Source organism: Carassius carassius, chromosome 9 (assembly GCF_963082965.1).
Source record: "Carassius carassius chromosome 9, fCarCar2.1, whole genome shotgun sequence".
Taxonomy (NCBI): domain Eukaryota; kingdom Metazoa; phylum Chordata; class Actinopteri; order Cypriniformes; family Cyprinidae; genus Carassius; species Carassius carassius.
In genome coordinates, this window is record NC_081763.1 from 34037307 (window position 1) to 34061432 (window position 24126).

Consider the following 24126-nt stretch of genomic DNA (forward strand, 5'->3'; position numbering starts at 1 on the left):
AATTTGTCTGAGAGGGGCACTTTCAAATAATTTTGAAAAAGGGCAGGGGTTTGTCCCCCCAAAGCCCCCTACATTAACTAATTTCTCTATCCAATGCTGTCACGTCACATGACAAAAAACAAACGACTCAAACCCGAAGACTAGAGAGATTAACTAATCAATACTTTCTGGTTTAGACTGCATTTGTTATGCATATGGGGCTGTCACGTGATGAACGAGTGACTCGAAAAACCCGAAGACTCAAAACATGTGAACTAATTCAGTGCAGAACCTATAAGTTGTATACCCTAATGTATGCCTTCAGAACACTTGGAATACGGAATGGGTTGCATGAGATAATTTTGACTTTTCGTAAAGATCAGTTCAATTCATTAAATGCACAAGTGCAAGGATTTTTTTTTTAATAATATCTTATTTTGTGATCCGAAACAAATATGCCTTGTATATTTGCTTTAGAAGTTAAAAGGTAAATAAACTATATAATATATGAGAGAGAGAGAGAGAGAGAGAGAATGAGAATGAGAGAGAGAAAGAGAGAGAGAGAGAGAGAGAGAGAGAGAGAGAGAGAGAGAGATAAGGGTTAGTTGTAAAAGAGCACATAGTTATTGTGTTGGGGCTCCATACCTGAAATTTACTTAGGGCCCCCAAATCTCTCTAAGTCCACCCGTTTCAAATTATACTTCATTTAATAGTTTACATGAATGCTGGCAGTCAACACACTCTAGAAATCTTCCTCTTAGTTCAGAGTCTGTACTATATTTCTACAGAAGTTATGACCAATAAAATGTCTTTTTACTCCTTTAAATTAAAATTGCAGCAATATCTTAAAACTCTCATATCTGATTAGTTCTCTTCTGTATCAGCAGCCAATGAGTTTGTAGGTCAATATTCAAATACTTGGCTAGTGCTTTCCGTACCAGTTGCAGCGTACATTTGAAACCCTCCACCTTCCCCAGCTCCACCTGTATAGATCTGCTATGGGGTGATTTAGTATGCTTTATGGTGGTTATTCATATATGTTAAATCTGCAGCAGCAGTATTTCCTACATGCTCACAGCAGTATGTTATGGATGTTTTGAGCAGTAGCAGGTATCAGTCTCAGCAGTAGCAGAGTATCAGATCTATTCCACCAAGACCAAATACATTAACATTGCTATGTTCATTAATTACCATGCCAATCTTTTTCAGTCGTTTCTAAAACATATAAAATGTTGAATGCCATTATTCTTATAAGATTTAAAGCCTTTTTGCTTTTTGTTGAAATTACATTTTTGTTGTTGATTTCACATCTCTCATCTCATTTTTAATTTGTTAATTTCTTCTACAGCATCTGTTAGACAACTTAACCTGTCATTAGTTAATTTGATTTATAATCTAGTTTGAATGTTTTGTATGATTTTCTCTGACTGAATTATGTATCTTGTGATGCGTTTAATCAACTTTTTGCAATGCCTGCAACAAATGAAATAAATATGTATGAATTCATACTGCATATTTCCTCTGAAGTAAATGTCTCTTTTTAACTGTCACCCCGTCCCGAATACGGGACGCCTATGGTTACTTCACTATATTACAATCAAATCTAATCTAATCTTTACAAACTATATATCATTGGAAAGGTCTAAGACTCCCAAATATATATTTTACCAATGTGTTTTGTTAAAAATGATGTAGGAAAAGTAATAGATTAATTTATGACAAGAGTGCACCCTCAAAAATCTAAATTATAACAGGAGGTTTGACCTTTGTTTAAAAAAAAAGACTTCTTCGTTGCCTTTTTCTCCATCACATTTTAGAAATCATCAGATGTTATATATCAACTGAAAACTTAAAATTTCAAAATTCATCCTTTAAAACCCATTTTAAAATCAAACATTGCATTACCATAGAAATGGTACATCAATATCATGTTACAAAATGTTTTCAGTCATGAATTATAAAAATTTAGGTTTGTATCATGCACATTCAAGTCTATCTTCAAAAACTTGAGTGACAGTTAAGGGGTTAATTTAATAATATTTAAACATTTACGTTGGAAAACATTATGCACATTTACAACAGAGACAAATAATGTTATTAAATGGAAAAATCCTTTTGTTGTTTAACTTTATTGTCCCCCTTAGGAGAAACTAGTTTTGCTGCAGTAAGTCACAACACATACAGACACATAATTGACAGACATATAAAAATAATACTTAAAACACCGGTCGAATTAAGAATTCATCAAACTAATAGCCACTGAAACAAAAGAACTTTTAAAACATTTTGTTCTTCTGATGCTCTGAGAGCAGCCATTCCTTCAGCAAGGGATGGGCCAAATTGATAAAAAATTGAATGTGGTTTCATTAAAACTGGTTTAATAGGTTGACGTTGACTCATTCTTCATAACTTTCACTGGCACTTTGATAAGATAATTTAAACATTATTTAACAGTGTGATAAAGATTTCAATAAAGAATGAAAACACTGATTCAATAAAAGATTAAGAAAAAAAGATCTGATTGTGATTGCAGAGTTTAACATTCCTGTCAGCAAGGAGGCAAAGAAACAACGTATTAAAGATGAGTTGTACCGAAAGCTTGTCCAAGAAGGTATTTTGCCATTAGATTCTAACGTGGGTGGGGAAGCTACGGCAGAAGAGTCTATTTCTTCTCCTAGTAAAGGTGGTGATTCGAGTTCTGATCCTTTGATTGCACTTCGTTTAAAAGAATTCAAGCTTGAGCTCAAGAAGCAGGAGCATGAAACTCAGCGGTAAAAGTTGAAAGCTCTGGAAATTGAGGCAAATCGAGATATTAAGCTTCGAAAGTTGGATCTCGAAGCTCACACTCTTCATAGTAGGCCGATTCCTTTGCCTAGGTCTCGTCCACCCTCAGCCAGTGCTTTTGCACGAGTGGAAACAGAGTTTGATGTGAGTAGGTATGTGAGATTGGTACCTCCCTTTCGTGAAGGTGAAGTGGATGCGTACTTTGTAGCATTTGAGCGCATCGCCACAAAATTGAACTGGCCAAAGGATTTGTGGGCTCTTTTGGTGCAGAGCAATATTGCTGGCAAAGCTTAAGAGGCGTGTCCGGCATTGCCAGTTGAGAGTTCGTTAGATCATGATGCTGTTAAATCCGCCGTGCTCCAGTGCCTATGAATTAGTCCCTGAAGTGTACAGGCAGAAGTTTAGGCTGTGTTCGAAGCTGCCTAACCAAACTTTTACTGAGTTCGCAAGAGTAAAGCGGGTACTGTTTGAGAAGTGGTGCTTCGCAAGCAGGGTCATGGCTTTTGAAGAACTCCAGGAACTTTTGTTGCTGGAAGATTTCAAGATTTGTGTTCCTGAGGGCGTCGTAATTCATATGAATGAACAAAAAGTGAGTAAGCTTGCTGAGGCGGCAGTTTTGGCAGAAGAGTATGTGCTTACACACAGAACTGTTTTTCCTTCTATGCATTCTGTTAAAACTTTCTTCTCCGAGGAGAAAGTCGCTAAGAATTTGTCGGTGGCTAACCCTATTAAACCAATTTCCCAAGGCTCCAGGAAAATTGAGGATAAGCGGGTATGTTTTTACTGTCTCTACCCAGGGCATCTTATTTCAAATTGCAAAGCCTGGAAACAGAAAAACTCTGCTAAATCTAAAAGCGTGACATTCGTTAATGGTGTTCCTGATAGTGCTGTAAGTTTACAATTTGGCCCGAGTACTTTCAGTCCATTTGTAAGATTCTGACTTTAGGCCAATCCTGATGCTTAGAGATACAGGCGCAGCGCAGTCCTTAATTTTAGACAACGTGCTTCCATTCTCCGCTGATTCTTACACTGGTTCTAGTGTACTAGTCCGTGGGATTGAATTGGACTGCATCCCACTTCCGTTGTATAGTATTTATTTAAAGTCTGATCTTGTTTCTGGTTGTGTGAACATTGGGGTGCGATCACAACTGCCTGTCGAAGGGGTAGGCATGATTTTAGGAAATGATTTAGCAGGCGGCAAAGTATTTCCTTCTCCAATTGTGTCTGAAGATCCTGATTGGTCTGCTCAAAACAGCCTAATGCAGCATTCTACTACTTTTCCGGCATGCGCCGTAACTCGTGCTCAATCACAGAAGTTTGAAAATGTGATCGATATCTCTGATTCCTTTCTGTCATCCCCACAGACTGTAGAGAGTGAGCTCTATATCGGTCCTGTTTCATCAGAATTAAGTGGCAGGAGTAGTGAAGGTAAACTCCCTTTAAAAGTGAATAGAACCCAGTTAGCTACTGAACAACGTTCTGATCCGTCACTTGCTACATGTATTGGTGGTACTGTGGACAAGGCTGTAATCCCTCAGATAACAGTTGGTTATTTTTGGGATGATGATATTCTCATTCGTTGGTGGAGACCATGTGCCACAAATGCAGAATTTTTGACTGTGTTCCAAATTGTGTTACCTGAGGCATACCGTAATCAGATTTTGAAATTGGCCCATGAACATGTATGTTCAGGACACTTGGGTGTCACAAAGACATATCATCAAATTGCCAGACACTTTTTTTGGCCGGGCATGAAAACCGCTGTGTCTAGGTTCGTACGCTCATGTTACGTCTGTCAGTTAGGTGGAAAGCCAAATCAAACAATTCCACTTGCTCCACTACAGCCCATCCCAGTTTTTGGAGAACCTTTTGAGAGGCTTATTATTGACTGCGTATGCCCATTGCCTAAAGCTAAAACTGGACACCAATACCTTTTAACAATTATGTGTGCTAGTACTTGTTACCCTGAATCTGTTCCTTTGCGGAATATCAAAGCTAAAACTGTAGCCCGTGAGCTCATCGAGTTCTGTTCAGTTTTTGGCTTGCCGAGAGTCATCCAAAGTGACCAGGGGTCCAACTTCACCTCTAAATTATTTAAGGAGGTAACGAAAGAGTTGGGCTTAGAGCACCAGTTGTCCACTGCATATCATCCGGAGACACAAGGAGCTCTGGAGCAGTTCCACAAAACCCTGAAGTCTCTTCTGCGTACATACTGCACTGAGACTTTTAAAGATTGGGTGGAGGGTTTGCCATTTTTGATGTTTGCTGTGAGAGGAACCGTTCAAGAATCCCTGGGATTTAGCCCTGCTGAGCTGGTTTTTGGCCATTCAGTTAGCAGCCCTTTAAAACTCCTAAGGGAGCAGTTACTAGCTAAGGAATCTCCTCATAAGTCTGTGCTAGACTATGTGAGTACTGTACAGGAGCATCTACAGATAGCGTGGGAGTTAGCTAAAGTTCATCTTGCTGAAACCCAGTCCCCCATGGCTTTTGGCATGCGAAATGCACCAGCAACATTCCAGCGGTTGCTGCTAAAGGTACTGTCGGGTGTGCCCAACTGTGAAGTCTATCTAGATGACATAGTTATCTACTCTGCAACATGGGAGAAACATGTACAAAGTCTTGAGTTGGTGCTCAAACGATTGCTGGAAGCCCATCTTACCTTAAACTTAGTTAAGTGTGAATTTGCTAGAGTGACCTACCTCGGCAAATTAGTTGGCCAGGGCCAAGTGAGGCCTGTGCAAGCTAAGATACAGGCTATAATAGATTTCCCACAGCCAAGTAACAATTGGGAGTTGCGCCGTTTTCTAGGGATGAAAGGGTACTACCTTGGCTTTTGTAAGAACTTTGCTACTGTTGTCACAGCCTTAACTGATCTCCTTAAAGCAGAACAGAAGTTTGTGTGGAATGCTGAGTGTGAAGCTGCATTTTATTCTGCTAAATATCTGTTATGTCATGCTCCTGTGTTGTCTGCTCCGAATTTTGATTTGCCTTTTAAGCTACAGGTGGATACTAGCGGCGTGGGTGCCGGGGCAGTGTTGGTGCAAGAGTACAAAGCGGGAATTGAACATCCAGTATGCTACTTTTCGAAGAAATTCTCCAGGTGCCAAAGAAACTACAGTACCATCGAAAAGGAAGCTCTCGTCCGTTGCGTCCACATTTACCCCTAGACATATGCGGGACGTAACAATAATGTTTACTAAATATAACTCAATAAATATAGTATATAAAAATACTAGACACACAAGTCACACTCAAACAACTTCCCTGTGCAAAGGATCATGGGGGCTGAAGTGTCCAAAAGTATCTTCCTGTATAATTTTTCCAGTGAGTGACACCACATACAGGAAGGCATGAGCAGAGGTGGGTAGAGTACCCAAAAACTGTACTCAAGTAAAAGTACTTCTAGAAATATTTACTCAAGTAAAAGTAAAAGTTCTAGTCTGAATAGTTACTTGAGTAAGAGTAAAAGAGTATCGGATAAAAAATCTACTCAAGTAGTTAGTTACTAGTTACTTTGGGTCATATATACTGAGCCTATTTTTATTTAGATATATAGATAAAATGTATGTAATGTATGTGTGTGTGCATAAATGTATATATTTCATCAGCCTTTACTCCAATTTATGTAATTTATTATAAAACCCAGTCTGTTTACTTAAGTAACAGATATAGGTGTCATGCCATAACATATTTTTAATACGACTGACTTTATATTAAATATGAATTTAACATTGAAAGTTAATGTGATATAAAAATTGCTACTAATCTTTCATTGTTCAGAAAGAGAGCAAATAACATTTACATTATTAAAGATCATTTTCACTGACAGTCTAGATTTCAATCACTCTCAGAAACTCCAATTAAAATCACTGAAACTGTTAACACTGTGAAATCAATATCTTAATTATAGATTCGTACACACATCTGCACTTTGTTGTTTCTGATGAGAGAATTCGCCAGAAAGAGGTATTCAGTCAGTGAGCGAGTCAAGGAAGCAACTTTATTTTAGCGATGACTCATCTGAACGCCTCTAATTGGCCATTGCATTCAAAAGCTCAAAAGAATCATGTGTGATTGGTTATAATGCGCAGCGCTGTAAAAACGCGTCTGTCTCTGGCTCAGCGCCAGCAAGCGATCACAGATCTGAAATTAGCAGCTGATGATATGACTTGATGAACGTACTCGCACCGGTGTGATTGTATTAATATTAATAAAATCTTAATCGACTATTTTTTGTCTTTTGGAAGCTGCATTCAACTTGACTCCCCTCTGTTATAAGCCACACACGTACAACAAACTAATGTCACAGTGGTATCGTGTATTGTAATCGAATGTAGCCCAAGTTATTACCTGTTGAACAGTAGACAGCACATGTGGTGTTCATCTAGTAAGGATCTCCATCACAAATAATAGCCTTTGCAGATTTGCGTTCTATTCAATGCAGTTCCATAGCCACGTTTTCAACGCTGCTGATGTTCTTATACTTTACAACTCTGAGTTACCCGCTTCAGACGCTCAGCGCGTGCGGCAGGGAACTGAACGACTCATTCAAACTGATTCATGAACAAATTTACTCGTTTGCCAACTGGTTTGATCAAGCCTTTGAAAAGAATTGACTCAAAAGAATGAATCATTCGCGAATGAGCATCGCTCATTGTCCAGAGATAAGTAGACGGCGCGTTTGGAATAAACTGAAGCATTTATAACATTTATTGCATTAAGATAAAGTAACGAGAGGAGCGTGGCCCACAGTAACGAAGTAAAAGTACAGGTTTTTTCCCAAAAAATTTACTCAAGTAAGAGTATAAAGTACCCATCTTTAAATATACTCCAAAAAGTATTAGTTACCCCAAAAAATTACTCAAGTAGGGGAAACCGGGTATGGTTGTAACACGGGGAGAGTTGTAACACCACCATTTACACCAATTGGGGATAAGATAGGAGTCATGTGATCATTTCAATGTTTACCTACTGTCTCCCTGACAACGCATGGTGGTTGTCAAGTCTGAAAACTGGTGCAATCTGAAGATATTGAGAAAAAAACTGATTTTAAGGTAAGAAAGTAAATTTTTTGATCAAGACTATTTTTTGTCTAGTATCTTACTATTGCAGATAAATAATTTTGACTTAAATTAGATTAAAATTTAGTTTCTTAGGCAAAATGTGATGCAGTTTTCCCCTGCTAATTTGAAACCATTGTGCTATTACAGCTAGCTAAACAGTGACTGACAGGGGTGGGGTGGGTTGTAACACTTGTTGAAAAAGTGTTACAACCATCCCCTATCATACAACTGATTGATTTAATATTTTTATAGAATGAACAACAGGGAAGAGGTAAGAAAAGACAGAGCATTGTTGGTAAGAATAAAGGCAAAAAACAGAAAAAGGAGAGAAAGCCCACCAAGAAAATGTTGAACTTTGAGGATTCTGACATCTCAGATGAGGAAAACTTTTGTGTTGTTTGCATGGAGCCATATGGCAACTCAAAGCCAAAGGAGGTCTGGGAAAAATGTGCCCTATGCAGTCTCTGGGCCCACAAAGCCTGCACTCCTGGGTTACCGGCTTTCATTTGTCAGCACTGTGACTCTGATTAAGACACACACACACACACACACACACACTCACTCACTCACACTCACACACACACACTCACACACTCACTCACTCACACACACACGTTTTTTTGTTAGAAATTGTAGTTTGTTTATCAAGTATACTGTTAAGTAAGTTCGTTCAAGTAGACACATTTACATACACACACACACACACACAAGTTAATCAGACAGTCTGTTTCAAAGAGGGATTGAGACATTGTTCTTTTATGTCAATAAACCTGTTTTTGAAGCATATCTTATAGTGTGGCATCCATTTTTGCTTCTTTTGTGTAATTGTTACAACTTACCCCAGCATGTGTTACAACCTACCCCGGTATTGGGGTAGGTTGTAACGAAGGTACTTCATGTATTTGACACCAACTCTGTGATATTCTTGTAGAGGATTTAATTGGTGCCATTTGTAGTGAACACTTGTGGGTACTTTGTATAAAAATTTGAGAACTCTAGCTACAAAATTCTGTGAGTTATAGTTACTGAAGTAAAAAGTGTTACAACCATACCCGGTCTAACGAAGTAAATGTAACTCGTTACTACCCACCTCTGGGCATGAGGTCCTGGACTGCAGAGGACAACACTATTCGCCATTTCTTTGGCTAAATCTTCAGTTGTAGCCTACCCTTCGAGATCCTTCATTTTGAAGGGCCCTTTAAAGTGACCAGTTTTGAACACTTATGTTTGGAACAACTCTTCAATATGGCAGCCATGATAGTGTTCACTCGGAAGTGCCCTTCGGAGGGCGATACTGAGCTACACATAAGTCTGACGATTGTGTTTCGCTGAAGTTGCTGTCTGTTTGCCTGTCATCAAATCATAGATTTTTTTTTCATGGAGGTAATCGGGATTAGTTAGGTTTAGACCGGTGGATTTTATAAAACTTGATAAGGCTAAGAAAATTCTTAAACAATGAAGGACTAGAGGAATGAGAAAATAATCTTAAACTAATGATAAAATAAACACACATGCACATTCAATTCTGTTCTTTCACTACTATTTTCCAGCTAGTTATTATAGGCTGTAGTGTGCCTCACTTGGTTAAAGTCTATCCTAAATACATAAAGAAATCTATTATTTGATGGTCACATAATTAATTAAAAAAAAAATCCATTTTTGTAGGCTATCATGTGAACTTAAAATAATTAATTTTAAAAAAAGTAAAGGAGAATAAATTATCTTGCATTATCAACAAAATGAAAGAATCATATAAAGTGTGATATCAAGGGAAAGTAAGGTGAAGACGCAGCAAAAGAAAATACACTAAACACACACAAACACACACACAAATTAAAAATAATCACTACACTAAAAAGAAAGAAACACTATATTGTAAGAAATGTTGGAAATACAGTGATAATATTACAAGGCTGGCCCCCAGTGGTTGCATAGGGAAGTTCAGAGAATTTCAAGCAGAATCAGTAGCCTACATTTGTTTAATATTGTACTGCATGAAAACTTAAATTATAATAAGGAAAGTTATTATAAATAAATGTGTGAAATTAACCGATAAATCATCAGTGTTAACAAAAATGTTATACTTTCAAGTTTCATGCTACTTTTCAATGGCTGTCATGGGAGATGCCCACATGGAAAAAAACCTATATAAACATATATGTTTCAATATAGGTTTTTAATATATGAGACATATATCAAATTGGCCGTTTTCCTATATGTACATATATTAACACATATATGTACATATATGCATGCATATATTTACACATATATATGTACACATACACATGTGCATACATATATAGGTACATATATGCATGTATATATGTACCTATATGTTCACCTATAATAGTAAAATTAAAATCCATAGCTGCTAGGCAACATAAATAAAAGTCCAAAATGTAGAAATGTACATTATTTATTTACTCAAGATCAATCAAATAGTACAAAACAAAAAAATATAGTACAAGAACAAAAATAAGACAAAAAAACTGCTAGACAACATAAATAAGAGTCCAAAATATAGAAATGTACATTATGTATTTACAAGAACAATCAAATAGTACAAGAACAAAAAATACGACAAAAAACTGAACAGAAAACAAAATGTATCTTTATTATTCTTTGGAGGTCTGTCATGACGCGCCTCATCCTCATCATCCACCTCCTCCTCCGCCGCCTCCTCCTCCTCTACCTCTTCCTTCCAGGACAATCCAATGTCGTTTGATAGGGTGTCCGAGATTTTTATTTTTTCCACTATTTTTTTTCGACGCACAAATTTTTTTAGCGGATAGGCGTTTTGGAAGAGTGAAACCGATGTTTTGAAACCGGGTCCCAGAGTGGATATATTTGAAAACGCCACCTTTGCGTTTCTTCTCGACGGCGAATCCGTACATTTTCTGAACATATGGCGTCATCAGCCCACGTCTCGCCCCTAGTCAAACACCACTACATCACGTAACAGCAACAAAAACATGAACAAACACTGAACGCTAACATTAACAAGGATTAATAAATGTATTGTTCCATGTTCGTTTGTGTACCACGCGCAAGGTTCATCAACAAATCCATGTCTTCTTCTCCGTTTTAAGTGTATCTCTGTGGCAGAATTACAGCGCCACATGCTGGTCTGGCATGTATACTACATCGGTTTCGTGTGGATGCGGATATTTCTTGAGACGAGGGAATCGGGTGTCCGTCTCAGTGTGGACGGGGCCGAAGAAGTAACGGGTACTTACGGTTATGGATACAAATGTAGCGGAGTAAAGAGTACAATATTTGCCCCTCAAATGTAGTTGTGTAAAGTCATGAGTACTCCCCAAAAATGATACTCGAGTAAATTACAGATCCCTCATAATTGTACTTTAGTAAATGTACTCTGTTACTGTCCGGCTCTGTATATCATGTTAATATATTGCCATAGTTAAATTACATAACATGCCAATTACATGTGATACCAATTTCACGTGTTCGCACATAAGTTCTTGCATACTTTTTTTCATTAATTCTTAGTTTTTGCCTTGATAATAGAAAATATGAGCTAGGCATCATGTATGACAGTCAAAAATGGGATATGAGCTACAAAATGACCAGATCCTTTCATTAGCTATATAGAAGACACATCTTGTATGTATAGGGCTTATATGTGGATATGAAGAAGCAATACAGGAGACCTATATTTCCTGTATATGCACATATATGCACCTCAATTTTGCCTATATGTGGCATATATACGCATATAGGTTTCATATATGCGCATATATCCACATATACGGTTCTTTCCATGTGGGTGGTGAGTCTAAATAAGTTAATTGTTTTAGCAGACACTGAGTGAAAGCTTGTGTCGTGACAGTGTTTTTAAGGGTGAACACCTCCTCCTGTTCAAATGTTTAGAGAAAGAAAGAAAGAAAACAGACAAATTAATGTTTAGATTCTAGAATCTGAATATCTCTCTGATCTTATAAAAACCACAAGTGGCTTATATAATTGTGGAATAGTCTGGCTTTTTATTGAAAAAACTAAAATACACATTTGAACCAAATGAAACCAAACCAGACACACCAGACAGCTTCACAGTTAAAAAAAAAAAAAAAAAAAATCCTCACTGAACATGACCTTTACCTTAACTTAAAAAATTTAGGAATAATAATAATAATAATAATAATAATAATAATAATAATAATAAAGAAATAAAAGTTCACTTAACTTTTTGTTATCTAATTTGCTCTGGCTAAGTTAAGTTGCATTTACTTAGAATATTAATTATTTCAACTTGAAAAATGTAGTTATTTGAATATATAAAGTTTTTACAATACATGGCTATACTGATTACCATGATGCATCACAATTTACACATCAAGCTAAAATTAACCAATCATAGATATCTTTGATTTTCTGGAAGGATGCACAGATGATACTGCTTAATGCTTTAAATGAAAATATTGAGATTAAATCTTTGTTATATTAACTAAGAAACATTGTTTGTTTTTATTTTTTTTATTTTATATGTTTATATGTTTTTTTAGTCCTAAAACAGGAGAAAGCAACAAATCATTCAAATATGTTTAGTAAATATATAATTAAATATCTACATCGGTATTGTATTTTTTTCTCTTTAGATGATGGACGATTGGTCAACTTTAAAAGTCAGTTTCTCCCATTATCATTGGCAGATTTGCTTCTGGTAGTTTAAAAGTGTCAGAAAATCTTTGTACACATCGTACATCAATTTTGAAATATTGCTGAAATCCAGACTAAATCTAACTCACTTACATTAATTTATTAGTTCCTGAGCTTCTTCAGTTTTAGTAATCATAGGACCATTCATCAGACCCATCTCTGTCATGCATGTCAGTTTCACATTTCTTACAAGGTTAATAATTCTACAGGCTAATGAATAAATCATTTGAGCTGCAGCAATAAAGTGCTTTTCGAATTTCTTATATACATATTCTTTAATTTTCTTCCATGCTCTCTGAGTCCAGCTTTCCTTTGCTCCCTGCACAGGTTCAGTATGTAGATCATCTCTCGGTCTCTCTTCTTCCTCTCGTCTGAATCTCTGAACATCTTCAAGCATCTGATTGCAGTAGTGTCCTCCTCCGTTCTGCTCTATCATTGTGTCAATCTTCTGCAGTAGGTCTTTCACCTGTTTTCTGTTTCTCATGTCTTTATTGTTCATGATGTGGTATCTTCCTCCATACTGCTGAACAAAACTGTTAAGAGTAGTATTCTCTCTGATGAGATCTTCCACACTCTTTCCCTCTAACTCATCGCTGTGGGTGAATACAGGGATCGTGTACTTTGCTACTTCTTCTCCGTAAATTATTTCAATCATTTTAATGTGATTTTCATCTGTCTGTGTGATTTTTCCTGTGAGTGACACCACATACAGGAAGGCATGAGGCCCCGGACTGCAGAGGGCAACACTATTCGCCAGCTCTTTAGCTAAATCTTCAGGTTTTAAAGCTAGATCTGAAAACCCAGGAGTATCAGCAATAGACACTTCTCTCCCTAAAACACCTGATGTATGCATTTCACACTGTTTTGTTACAGAGCTTAAGCTGAGCTCAGATTTAAACAGTTTTTGTCTCAGTATGGTGTTCCCTGTTGCACTCTTCCCAGAGCCGGACTTCCCCAGAAGAAGTAACCTTCTGTTATTGGAGCTGGTTTCATGCTCCGCTGGTGACTTTCTCTGTAGAAAAGTGTCTATCTCTGGAGCTGTTCAACATGGAAAAAGATGAATAAAATTATCATGATAAAATTAATATAAATAATAATAAATATTAACATTTAATAGCTATCGCTCTCTCATATTATGAAAAAATAATTTCACTAACAACATTGTGTGCCTAAAGGGATGAAGTAATTATACTGAGCAATCATTTTAAGTAACAATTCAATATAATAATAGAAAAACACAATTGCAAACAAACTTTTAACTTTTTTTAAGGCTTTAAGGCATTGGCATGTTTAATATTGACCTTAACACTACTTACATCTCAGAGGTTGAACATTTCTAATGGCTTTAATCAGCTGTTTCACTTCACCATGTTCAGGATGTTGTGTGACATTATTAAAGACAAAGTATCTGTTGTCAAATTTCTGGACAACTTTTTTCAGATCCTCTGATTCTTCTATTAAGTCCTCTATGGTGAGACCTTCTCTCTCCAGCTCATCTCCTGCAGTGAAAATAATCCAGGTGTTTTTTACGAGCCAGTCTGTCAAGTAATCTTCAATAATCTCAACAGTTCTTTTCTCTTCTGGAGTGAATCTTGTAGGTCTGATCACCAGCAGAATCACAAGCGGGTCTGGTGTATATAACTCTGGAAGCCCCTGATATAACATCTCTTCAGAGTTCAGTTCATTGCCAGGGTCAAATAATCCTGGTGTGTCATAAATTGTAAGATTCACTCCATCTATGTTGATGCTTTCACATTTAACTTCTTGTGTTACAGTTTTAAAGCTTAACTTTGAAAGGAAAGCTTTTCTTCCCAAGATGGTGTTTCCAGTAGCACTTTTCCCATTTCCTGTTTTTCCCAGTAAGACAGCACGATAACACAGAGCAGAGGATGACTCTTCAGCCCCATCCATAGCTGCCCTCTTTTAAAATGATCTACAGATGTGGGTGGAAGTACATAACATGCAATCAGTTATGAAAACTAAAGCATTTTTTAAATATTCTTACAAATATAAATCTAATCAAACTATAACTAGAAAATGTAAAATCATTTATTATTAATCTTAGAATGGGTTGATGATTATACACAGTGCAATTAGCACCTCTCACTAAAAGTCTTGCATGACACTTTCAAAATGCAGCAAGCAATAGGCTAATAGGCCTACTCCATTTAAAACATATCCAAGACAGGCTTCGTTTAGAGAGGTGTGTTCTTTCACATCCAGGAGGAGGTGCATAGAAACATTTTTGAGTTTCATAATGAAAAACACCGGTGCCATTTTGTTTCTGCCATGTTACAGCAAGGTTTAAATAAATAACATATTATTTGTGTGTCCACAGCAAAAATATATGCTGCTGCTGGATAGCAAATTGCTAATACATTGCTAACTGATACAGCAGTTTCATGAAAATAAATGCAAGATTCATTTATTAAAGAAAAAAAAACCGTAGACTACAAAACACTGTTCAACCTCTAGTCGCTTGGTCAGTGGATTTTTCATCTTGTTAACTGAACTGACACAAATTTCTCCAAAATCGACAATAATAATAAAATATATATATATATATATATTTTATCATGTTTGTCAAATAGTCGGAATAGATGAGTTGTTTTAGTTCTTAAAATGGTCTGTGGAAAGCTTCTAGGCCTACTGATATTTTTTATCAAAGAAAGCGTAATTTAGCACAATATAAATGATCAAACTTACCTTAAATAACATGCAGATTATTGCGCACAGGTCTCTTAATGCATTAATTTACCAAAAACTGCCATATTCTGCAGTTGCATGTTTCCCCTTGTTAAAATCGCTTTCATGAGTCTCCCGATTGTTATAACTTTTCTCTCATATCTGTCACCGGATGCTGTAACAGGTTTCAGTCGAAGAGGCGGTCTTTATTTGCACTGTATTGAACAGTTACACAACAAGTTACACGCGCCTTTATTTTTATAATTATTATGTTTTTATGGGTGCGTCAAAGGACATAAGATTGTTGCTGTTGTTCGTTATATGAATAACCTACATAACAAAAAAATCTGAAACACTGCGAAATCTGAAATCCCTTGAGAGTCTGCATTTTCCCGTCACGTGATCTGTTCGCGCGAGGCCGAAATATTCATCGTTCTGCGGGAATGAGACTGTAATTTACACAGAATCTGAATCATGTCGTCTTCAAGCGCCACAGCAGAGACAACAGGTAATTCACGTGTAGATTATTTGTTAAGAAATTTGGCCGACATCTGTTTGCTGGTAGCTTACTCTTTTACTTTCGTTTCGTGGTGAATGATCGCAGTTTTAAATAAAACTGAACATCATCCTGTTATTTGCCATTTTAAATCGCCTTTTAGAGTGGTAGGTCTATATTATTTAGAAAATTCCGTTGAAACATGGAAGGGCATTTTTTTTACAAAAATGTGTTGTTTTATATAATGTAGCTGATATCATGTAGTAGCCTAGCCTAGCCTATTGCATTCTGCCATAGAACAGACAGATAGGCCTACCAAAATAATCTAATTTCTTGAGTTTCTAAAACATAAGTGAGTGCTTTAAAGCTTTTCCTGCTGTGATTTGGGCTGTGTTTTCAAACGTTTTACCTTTTTTAGATTCGGGTGATGTTCAGACGAGGAAAAGAAGTGCTAGTTTTGATTTTAAACATCCAAATAGTAAGTATATTACACAACACAAAGTGTCTTCATTCATACGGATTTAATACATGTTTATTTTAGAACAATCATTTTAAAAAAGTAAACTTTTTTTGATAATCTGACCACAAATTGGTACAAATATCAACTTTTTTTTTTTTGTAGTGTCTCTGAGAAGGATGGTGCTTGTGGGAAAGACTGGAGCTGGTAAAAGTTCCTCAGCAAACACCATTCTGGGCAGAAAAGCTTTCAGAGCCACACAAAGTGCTTCATCTGTTACTAAAGAGTGCTGGAAAGAGACTGGAGAGGTGGCTGACCATCAGCTGATGCTGGTGGATTGTCCAGGGATCTTTGATACGTCTCTCTCAGAGAAAGAACTCGTAAAGGAGATGAGTAAATGCATAAACATGACAGCTCCTGGACCTCACGCCATCATCCTGGTCATCAAGCCTGGACCATTCACAAAAGAAGAGAAGCTCTCTGTGGAGAAGATCAGAGCCGTCTTTGGAGAAGCAGCAGATAAACACACGATCATCCTCTTCACTCACGGTGATAAACTCTCAGAAAGCATCGAGAAGACACTGAATGAAGCGCAAGATGATTTAAAACATCTCATACAATTATGTGGTGGACGGTATCATGTGTTCGACAACACAAAAGTTTGTGATCGCAAACAGGTTTTGGAGTTCCTAGAGAAGGTTGATAACATGTTGCGCACGAATGAGGATAAATATTACACCAGTCCTATGTTTCAGCATGTGGAAGAAATGCTGAAAGACAAAGAGGAAGAGCTCAGAAAAGAATACAGTCAGATGATACAGCAACTAACGGCCACATTTAATGAAGAAAAGACCCAACTGGAGGAGACCATTAAACACCTGAAAGAATCTGGACAGGAAAAAGACCAGAAAATAAAAGAGTTGGAGGAGCAACTGAAAAAGAAAGACACACATTTTAAGGAGTTTTTGCGTTTTTATAAGCAGAAATGCAGAGCTGCGAGACAGGAGGTGGAGGAGACACAAGTGAAAGAAAACATCCCCGAGATCAGAATACAACTCCAAAAGCTTCGTGTCTGAGATATTAATGAGAGTTCACTGACTGCCAGTAATCTTCATTCTTTTTCTCTCTTGTATAAAGTCATATGAATGATTTTTGCTATACAGTTTAGTATACCGATTTTCATTACAGTTTTTCTGAATTGCTAAAACACATTTCTTGAAACCATCAATCAAAACCTTAAACACAAATCCAAACCTTCAAACTAAATTCACAGAACCCCTGACTTAAAATCTCAAAATCAAACAAAACGTTCAAATCATATACACATTAGTCAATAATATACACACTACAGATCATTCATTAAACACTACAACAGAAAATATAGAACACAGTGTCCAGTGCATGTAGTTACAAAAAACTGTTCATTGTAAATAGTAAATATTTTGCAATACTGTAAAAAAACAAACAAACAAACAAGAAAGACCTAAGTTTGGTGAATATATATATACATATATAGAGTATATACACATACATACTTTTCAATCAGAGGACTTCATCTATGTCTTTTTGCTTTCTTGTGTTTAGGGTCACAAGTTTATCAAGGTTCAAACTGTTTTAGTGAGTGAGAATGTGTTTGGAGTTTTATCTGCAAACAGTGTCTAAACTACCTGAACTTGTTTAAGGTTTTGCATAAAGATTGATTGGTTGCACTTTATTTTACAGTCCTGTTCATCATGTACATACTATGTACTTATTATAGTAAATACATTAACTATGTAATAACTAGGTACTAACCCTGAACCTACCCCTAAACCTAACCCTACCACATGTAGTTACCTTGTATTAACAACCGAGAGATTTATTTGAGAAATTGGTTTTGGCTATTGAGAATTTGGTTCAGAGAATAGGTTTTAGTGTCCTAGGAAAAGCATTAATTTATCCAGTGGGTTCTCTCATATTCGGATGTAGTCCTGGTTATTCATTGTGTCAGTAGTGCGTTTACTTGTTTACCCGTCATCACAAACTCGTGACTAACTTAACGGCTATCGGTCTTCTGTGAAATGTTTTGTTTGAAAAATGTGCCGGTTCTGTATTTCTGAAAAAAATAAAATAAAATAGTCGAATCATGTGTCATTTTTATGTAATGACTTTCACTTTTTATGTGCAGGATACATTTTTTATACAAATGTGTCTAAATACAGACTCTGGTGACTGCAGCTTAAGGCCTATTCACAAAACTTTTGATTAAACTAAATAACATTAAAGAATAAAATATTGCAACAGTGCATAGTAAAACTAAGAAGCATAGCATTCCGATAGTAGAATGATGAGCTTCTCTGCTGGTGAGCTGGTGCAAATACAGATGTGACAATAGAACTGTTTAATTAATTAAAAAGAAGAGGTTTTTTTTTTGCTTCTGTAATAAATAAATTAACAATTTTCTGATGTTGGTGCAGTTTGTGGTGGGAATGTTGGCACAGCATTTCATGTTTTTAATGAGTAATGTGAGACAAATTATCATGGCTACTGATCTAAGAGTCCTGAAATCACATTCTCACAAAAATCCTCCACCCCTGGTCCAATCATAGACTGGGAAAAGGGCCCAGAGGAATAAGTAAAATCATCATCTTTAATCAATGATTCCATCAGGGCCGTAAGCACCACAGACACTGAGAAGGTAATAGCCAAGTCACCTTTCTTTGCAGCTTTACAGAGTCAAAATACATTTAAATAAAATTAAAAATAAATTGAAATGGCCATATTGTCTCATCAATATTTGATATTCTTGATGCTGCACTGCAGCATTCTGTTTGTTGTTAGGATGAAAATAGATAGTAATAGTTACATTTTTAGGCTCTTCTGCAGTGCTCTAACACTGCTCATCAATGCCCAGTCAAATCAAAGATGACTGTAATGCCCTGTGATTCAAACTACTTAACTTTTTAAAGCCAAATTTGATAATTGAATTGATCAAATATAATTTACATCATTCATGTAATTCATAACCGAATGTGATGTGATGTGATTTGACTCATATATAAGGATGAATGACATATTTTAAGATTAAATATTTGCATATAGTTTACAAATTCTGAGTATGGGTCACCATACTTGGCTGAATGTCACGTCACTTTCACTTTCACTTTAAATAAGAAATATACTTTAATATTTATATTGAAAGAATTATACAGTCATGGCCAAAAATATCAGCACCCTTGGTAAATATGATCAAAGAAGGCTGTGAAAATTCATCTGTATCATTAATACTTTTGATCTTTTATTTAAAGATATCACAAAAATGTATCCTTTCATTGGATAATAAGAATTTAAAATGGGGGAAATATCATTATGAAATATGATGCAGATGCATTTTCACAGCCTTGTTTGGTCATATTTACCAAGGGTGCCAATATTTTTGGCCATGACTGTAAGTCCATCATTTGAACTTACTGATTCCATAATCGCTTAATGAACTTTGCTGGGAAAGGTCAAATTTCAGTTTTTCTTCTTCGGTTATATTTTCTTCTCTTTTCTGCCTTTCATCTTGTTTCTGTTTCTCCCACTGCATTCGTTCCTGATTCATCTTCTCAAGCATTTTCCTCTCCTTTTCCTCTCTGTCTTTCATTAGTGTTTTGTATCGTTCTTCTCTCTCAATAAACTCTTCTTCTCTTTTTTTCCTCTCATTTTCTATTATGTTCATCAGTCGTTCTGTTTCTGTGTTGTACTTGATCTGAAGTTTCTCTTTTTCTGTTTTTATTTTCTTTATTTCTTGCTTCAGTTGCTCAGTTTCATGTTTAAATGTCTCTTGTTCTTTCTTTATCTCTTCTTCTCTTTCTTTGACTCTGTCCATCAGGATCTTCATCTGTTGTTCTTGTCTTTCTCTCTCCATCTCTCTGAACATCTTACATGAGTAGAAACTCCCTCCGTTCTCTCTCAGCATGTCGTCTATCTTCTGCAGTAGATCAGACACCTGTGTTCGGTCTTCAGTCTGATTATTATTGAACACATGAAATCTGTTTCCACACGCTTCGATCAGCTTCATCAGAGGAGATCCAGGTTTCCCCAAACACTGATCAATGATTCTGTTCTTCAGATCGTCTCCTCTGGTGAAGAGCACCATGGTATACATTAAAGATTTCTCACCAAACGTCTCTTGGATGATCTCCACTGATTTAGCTTCTTCTGGAGTGAATCGTCCCAGTGGAACCAGTAAGAGAAACACATGTGGTCCAGGCAGGATCATGGAGATGCAGCTGCTGATTTCTCTCTGGATCTCTTCATTACGGAGTTCAGTATCAAACAGTCCTGGAGTGTCGATCACAGTAACACGTCGACCGTTGATTTCAGATGATTCTCTCTGACTCTCTTTAGTCACTGACTCAAATGATACTTCTGCCTTAAAAGCATTTCTTCCTAAGATTGTGTTTCCAGTTGCACTTTTCCCAACTCCAGTTTTTCCCAGCAGCACAATCCTCACTTCATCATCTATGTTTTCTCTTGAAACTGAAAATTAAAACAAAACAAATCATACAGAAATTGTAATTTACTGAAATCACAAGATCTTCAGAGTGATCAGGGTAAGATGAGCCACTTTTCTCCATTAATTATCAAATATGTTATTTGTTATATTTATACCAATTCAAAGTATTTATGTGGGGCCTTTTCCTTTTCCATATTTAAAACGGTTGAAGCTTTGGTGAAACTCACCCCATGCCTACAGTTAGATGATGAGAGGCTTCAGCCAGACATTAGATATTTTACTTTTATAAATGATCATATTCATGCATCCTAGCTGATACAAATATTTTTAAGGTTTAGATCATAAAAAGATTATTAAATAGATTAGAACCTTTACAGTAAAATTTCCAGAGTATTAAAAAAAAAATTTTATGTTCTATCTTCTGGACCTTCTTTGACCTTGTTTCTGTAAAATCGGAATGTTTGAATTTGTATTTTTTGAACTTAAAAATGTTGAATGTCACAGTTCTGCTGTTTAAAAATACAAATGTATAAAATACAAATGAAAAAAAAAAAATCTATCTCCATAGTTTAAAACTCAAACTCATGCTCATTACCTTGTGACAGTAAATGTGTCTCTAGTGAATGAATTTTCTTCTTCATCTCTTCATATTTCATCAGTTTTTTCATCTGAGCCTCCAGAAATGTCTCTGTGGAGTAAAACTCTCCTCTGTTTTCTTCCAGCATCTGCTCGATCTTCTCCATCAATGTGGACATTTGTGTTTTTGAACCGAAGAACTGATGTCTTCCTCCGAACCTCTCAATGACAGACTTTGTTTCTTCACTGAGTTCTTCTGTCTGATGCTCTGAGTCCTGCATTATGAGGATCATGAGGTGTTTGTTGATCCTTGAGCTAAAGATCTTCTGGATCTTCTCTGTTTCTGCTTTGTCTTCATTATTGAGTGGAGCACCAGGAACAATAATGATAAAAACATGAACTCCAGGATGACAGAGAGACACACAGCTGAGAGTCTGACGCATCACTTCCTCTTCTGAGAGACGAGTCAGAGCAGGAAGCTCTATCACACTGATCTGACCATCATGAAGCTCCACGTCTGTCTGCTGCAGGATCTGCTCTGATACGGAGGATTTTAACTTCCCGTCACTCCCACACACGACCAGATTCAGCTTCACAGCCTCTGAAACTGATAGAAGAAGAAGATTTAAACATGTTCATTTGTCACTGGAAACATTTCATTGATTGGTTTTTCCGTATATAAACTGACATTCTCCACTGATAAGCTACAACTAAATATTGCAGAAACGTAATTGTCTGTAAAGTTGCTTTGCAACAATCTGTATCGTAAAAAGCACTATACAGATAAACTTAAAATTGATTTGAAACATCAAATATCACGTCTTCCTGTAGTCTGTTGCTCAATTGTGAAATACTGTGCAGCTTCAGCACACTCCAGGTGATGTCCATCATTCATTTGCACAATGTCCTCAAACATCTGCAGAAGATCCTCAGGAGAGCTGCTTCTCTGAAGACTGAAGTGTCTGTTTGCACATTTCTGAATGATTCTGTGTAGGATGTGATTGGTTTCATTGGTCTCTTGAGTACGTGTGAACCTTGGGCAATAAATCTATTTTAACACCTGAGGCACTGCTACAATGAGCTCTATGACCAATGCCATATGTCTAGACATTTTGTTTGACATCTTTACTTAGTGATTATTTTGACTTATGTCTTTTCTAGAGACATGTTACAACTTCTTGATAAAGCTCTTATTGGTGAATCTAAAACACTCATGACCTGAAACATCAACAGAAACATGACTGACAACGAATGCTTAAATATCCATAAATTTAAAAAAAAGCACTTTTATTGTAAATACTCAAAGTAAAAATTATCCACATTTCATTGTACTTAATAGTTATTGAGTAAAACTTAATGAAAAACTAGATAAATCCGCTGTTCATCTTACAAAAGGACAAATTTGAGCTCTTCTAACTGAATTTCAGATGTTCTTTACATGATCTACTTTTATTCATTAAGCAAATCAACTGAAGATGTTCTGTAAACCTGTATATCTCCACATTTTGCAAATGTATTTTCTTTTAAAGCTCTTTAAAAGAGATGACTGACTCTAATGTTGATTCAGCTATATGATTGAAAGTCTCACCTTGTCTTTCTCTGCTGGACATGTTTATCTTCTGTTCTTTCTTAAGTCATCAGCTGATCATCATCTTCTCTGAGTCCTGACGTCTGTCTCTTCATCATCCTGTCAGATATTACACTGGTTTAACCTTATTAACACACTAAACATACGATTTAATGACCAAACAAGAACTGTTTGAGAGATTTGTTTAGAAATGTGCACAATTTTAATGAAAATGTATTCAAAATGCAACAAAAGCATTAAACTTAATAAGAACGGATTAATTACAACTGTACATTTTGCCCATAGACACAACTTTAGATTGTGTTATTGTTGTACTCTGACACATATGAAAGTGAAACCAACCATTTCTGCGACTCATACAGTTACAATTACACTCGTAATACGGTCATAAAATCATCATTTTGCGTCGTATATTATATTTACTTATTAAACTATATACCAAGGAGAGTGTCTTCAAAGTTAAAGTGATACCAGGATGTCGAAGTTTGTCATTCCCTTCATGAAAGCAGAAACCTGTGTGGGCGGAGTTTGTGACGAAACACTTGTTTATCATTAAAGGGATACTCCACCGTGTTTTCATATTAAACTATGTTTTTCCCTTATCTGAAACGAGTTGATACATACCTCTCTCCAGGCCCGGTTCTAGAACCAAATCACTGAGGGTGCTTCTGAATATAGTGAGGGTGCTGCTTACATAATCGTAGGAAATAGCTCAGTCATCAGTCTGAAACATAGTATTTCACAATTGGGAATGTTGTATACAACAATACTACTGTAATTGCTGTTATGTTAATCAATATACGATCTAGCAGTAAATTATAGAATAGCAGGTACACAAGCAGCAATCTTCACTTTGCAAAACATTAAAACATGCCACACATAGCCTACCTACACAGTGGTGATACCTTTGTTTTAACTAGCTTTAACTTCAATTATACACTCTTAGAATCAATATTAATGGCCAAAACTCACTGCCTTACACACGTCTCTCTCCATAACGGGGAGAGTCACATTTTTACATAACAAGGCAGAAAATGTACCAAGAACATCCAACCTAACTTGAACATAAACACACGTAACTTTACTAACACAAACCCCAACCTTATTGCTGTAATAACGCATAAATCAACTCCCAACAAACAATTACCCATAATGCACTAGCGCTGACTGCCGAGTCTGTACAATATGACAACACATCAACACCCAATCAGTCATTCATTGTTAGCGTTATTCATAAACATATTGATAAAGCACTGCTGCAGTAACGTTATTACACCAAGGTAATGCTGCTATATTCTTTATGACAACTACAATAACAACGACAAGCAGTTCAAAACA

The 24126-nt window shown here is 36.3% G+C and overlaps 3 protein-coding genes across 3 annotated transcripts; 1 reads left to right on the forward strand and 2 right to left on the reverse strand.

The window, feature by feature from the left end:
• Nucleotides 1–12600: 12600 nt before the first annotated feature.
• On the reverse strand, nucleotides 12601–15344 carry LOC132149778 (GTPase IMAP family member 8-like). The gene is made up of 3 exons (XM_059559178.1): nucleotides 15213–15344; nucleotides 13823–14439; nucleotides 12601–13544 (listed from the first exon to the last, which is right to left on the reverse strand). Exons 2-3 carry the CDS (start codon nucleotides 14415–14417, stop codon nucleotides 12601–12603), a joined length of 1539 nt encoding a protein of 512 aa, XP_059415161.1. The 5' UTR covers nucleotides 14418–14439; nucleotides 15213–15344.
• A 93-nt stretch (nucleotides 15345–15437) lies between these two features.
• LOC132148696 (GTPase IMAP family member 7) lies at nucleotides 15438–17620 on the forward strand. Its single transcript, XM_059557394.1, has 3 exons — nucleotides 15438–15699; nucleotides 16106–16165; nucleotides 16310–17620. Exons 1-3 carry the CDS (start codon nucleotides 15666–15668, stop codon nucleotides 17218–17220), a joined length of 1005 nt encoding a protein of 334 aa, XP_059413377.1. The 5' UTR covers nucleotides 15438–15665; the 3' UTR covers nucleotides 17221–17620.
• A 1960-nt stretch (nucleotides 17621–19580) lies between these two features.
• On the reverse strand, nucleotides 19581–22218 carry LOC132149779 (GTPase IMAP family member 8-like). The gene is made up of 3 exons (XM_059559179.1): nucleotides 22020–22218; nucleotides 21220–21807; nucleotides 19581–20647 (listed from the first exon to the last, which is right to left on the reverse strand). Exons 1-3 carry the CDS (start codon nucleotides 22114–22116, stop codon nucleotides 19581–19583), a joined length of 1752 nt encoding a protein of 583 aa, XP_059415162.1. The 5' UTR covers nucleotides 22117–22218.
• Nucleotides 22219–24126: the final 1908 nt, after the last annotated feature.

What these genes read in the sequence shown, in the direction of transcription:
- LOC132149779 (XM_059559179.1), bottom strand. Translation starts at nt 22,116, where the DNA reads ATGTTTGAGGACATTGTGCAAATGAATGATGGACATCACCTGGAGTGT. An exon ending in GCAACAGACTACAGGAAGAC is followed by an intron (nt 21,808 to 22,019) that starts GTGATATTTGAT and finishes TTCTTCTATCAG; the next exon opens with TTTCAGAGGCTGTGAAGCTG. An exon ending in GACACATTTACTGTCACAAG is followed by an intron (nt 20,648 to 21,219) that starts GTAATGAGCATG and finishes TTTAATTTTCAG; the next exon opens with TTTCAAGAGAAAACATAGAT.
- LOC132148696 (XM_059557394.1), top strand. Translation starts at nt 15,666, where the DNA reads ATGTCGTCTTCAAGCGCCACAGCAGAGACAACAG. An exon ending in CGCCACAGCAGAGACAACAG is followed by an intron (nt 15,700 to 16,105) that starts GTAATTCACGTG and finishes TACCTTTTTTAG; the next exon opens with ATTCGGGTGATGTTCAGACG. An exon ending in TGATTTTAAACATCCAAATA is followed by an intron (nt 16,166 to 16,309) that starts GTAAGTATATTA and finishes TTTTTTTTGTAG; the next exon opens with TGTCTCTGAGAAGGATGGTG.
- LOC132149778 (XM_059559178.1), bottom strand. Translation starts at nt 14,417, where the DNA reads ATGGATGGGGCTGAAGAGTCATCCTCTGCTCTGTGTTATCGTGCTGTC. An exon ending in AAATGTTCAACCTCTGAGAT is followed by an intron (nt 13,545 to 13,822) that starts GTAAGTAGTGTT and finishes CATGTTGAACAG; the next exon opens with CTCCAGAGATAGACACTTTT.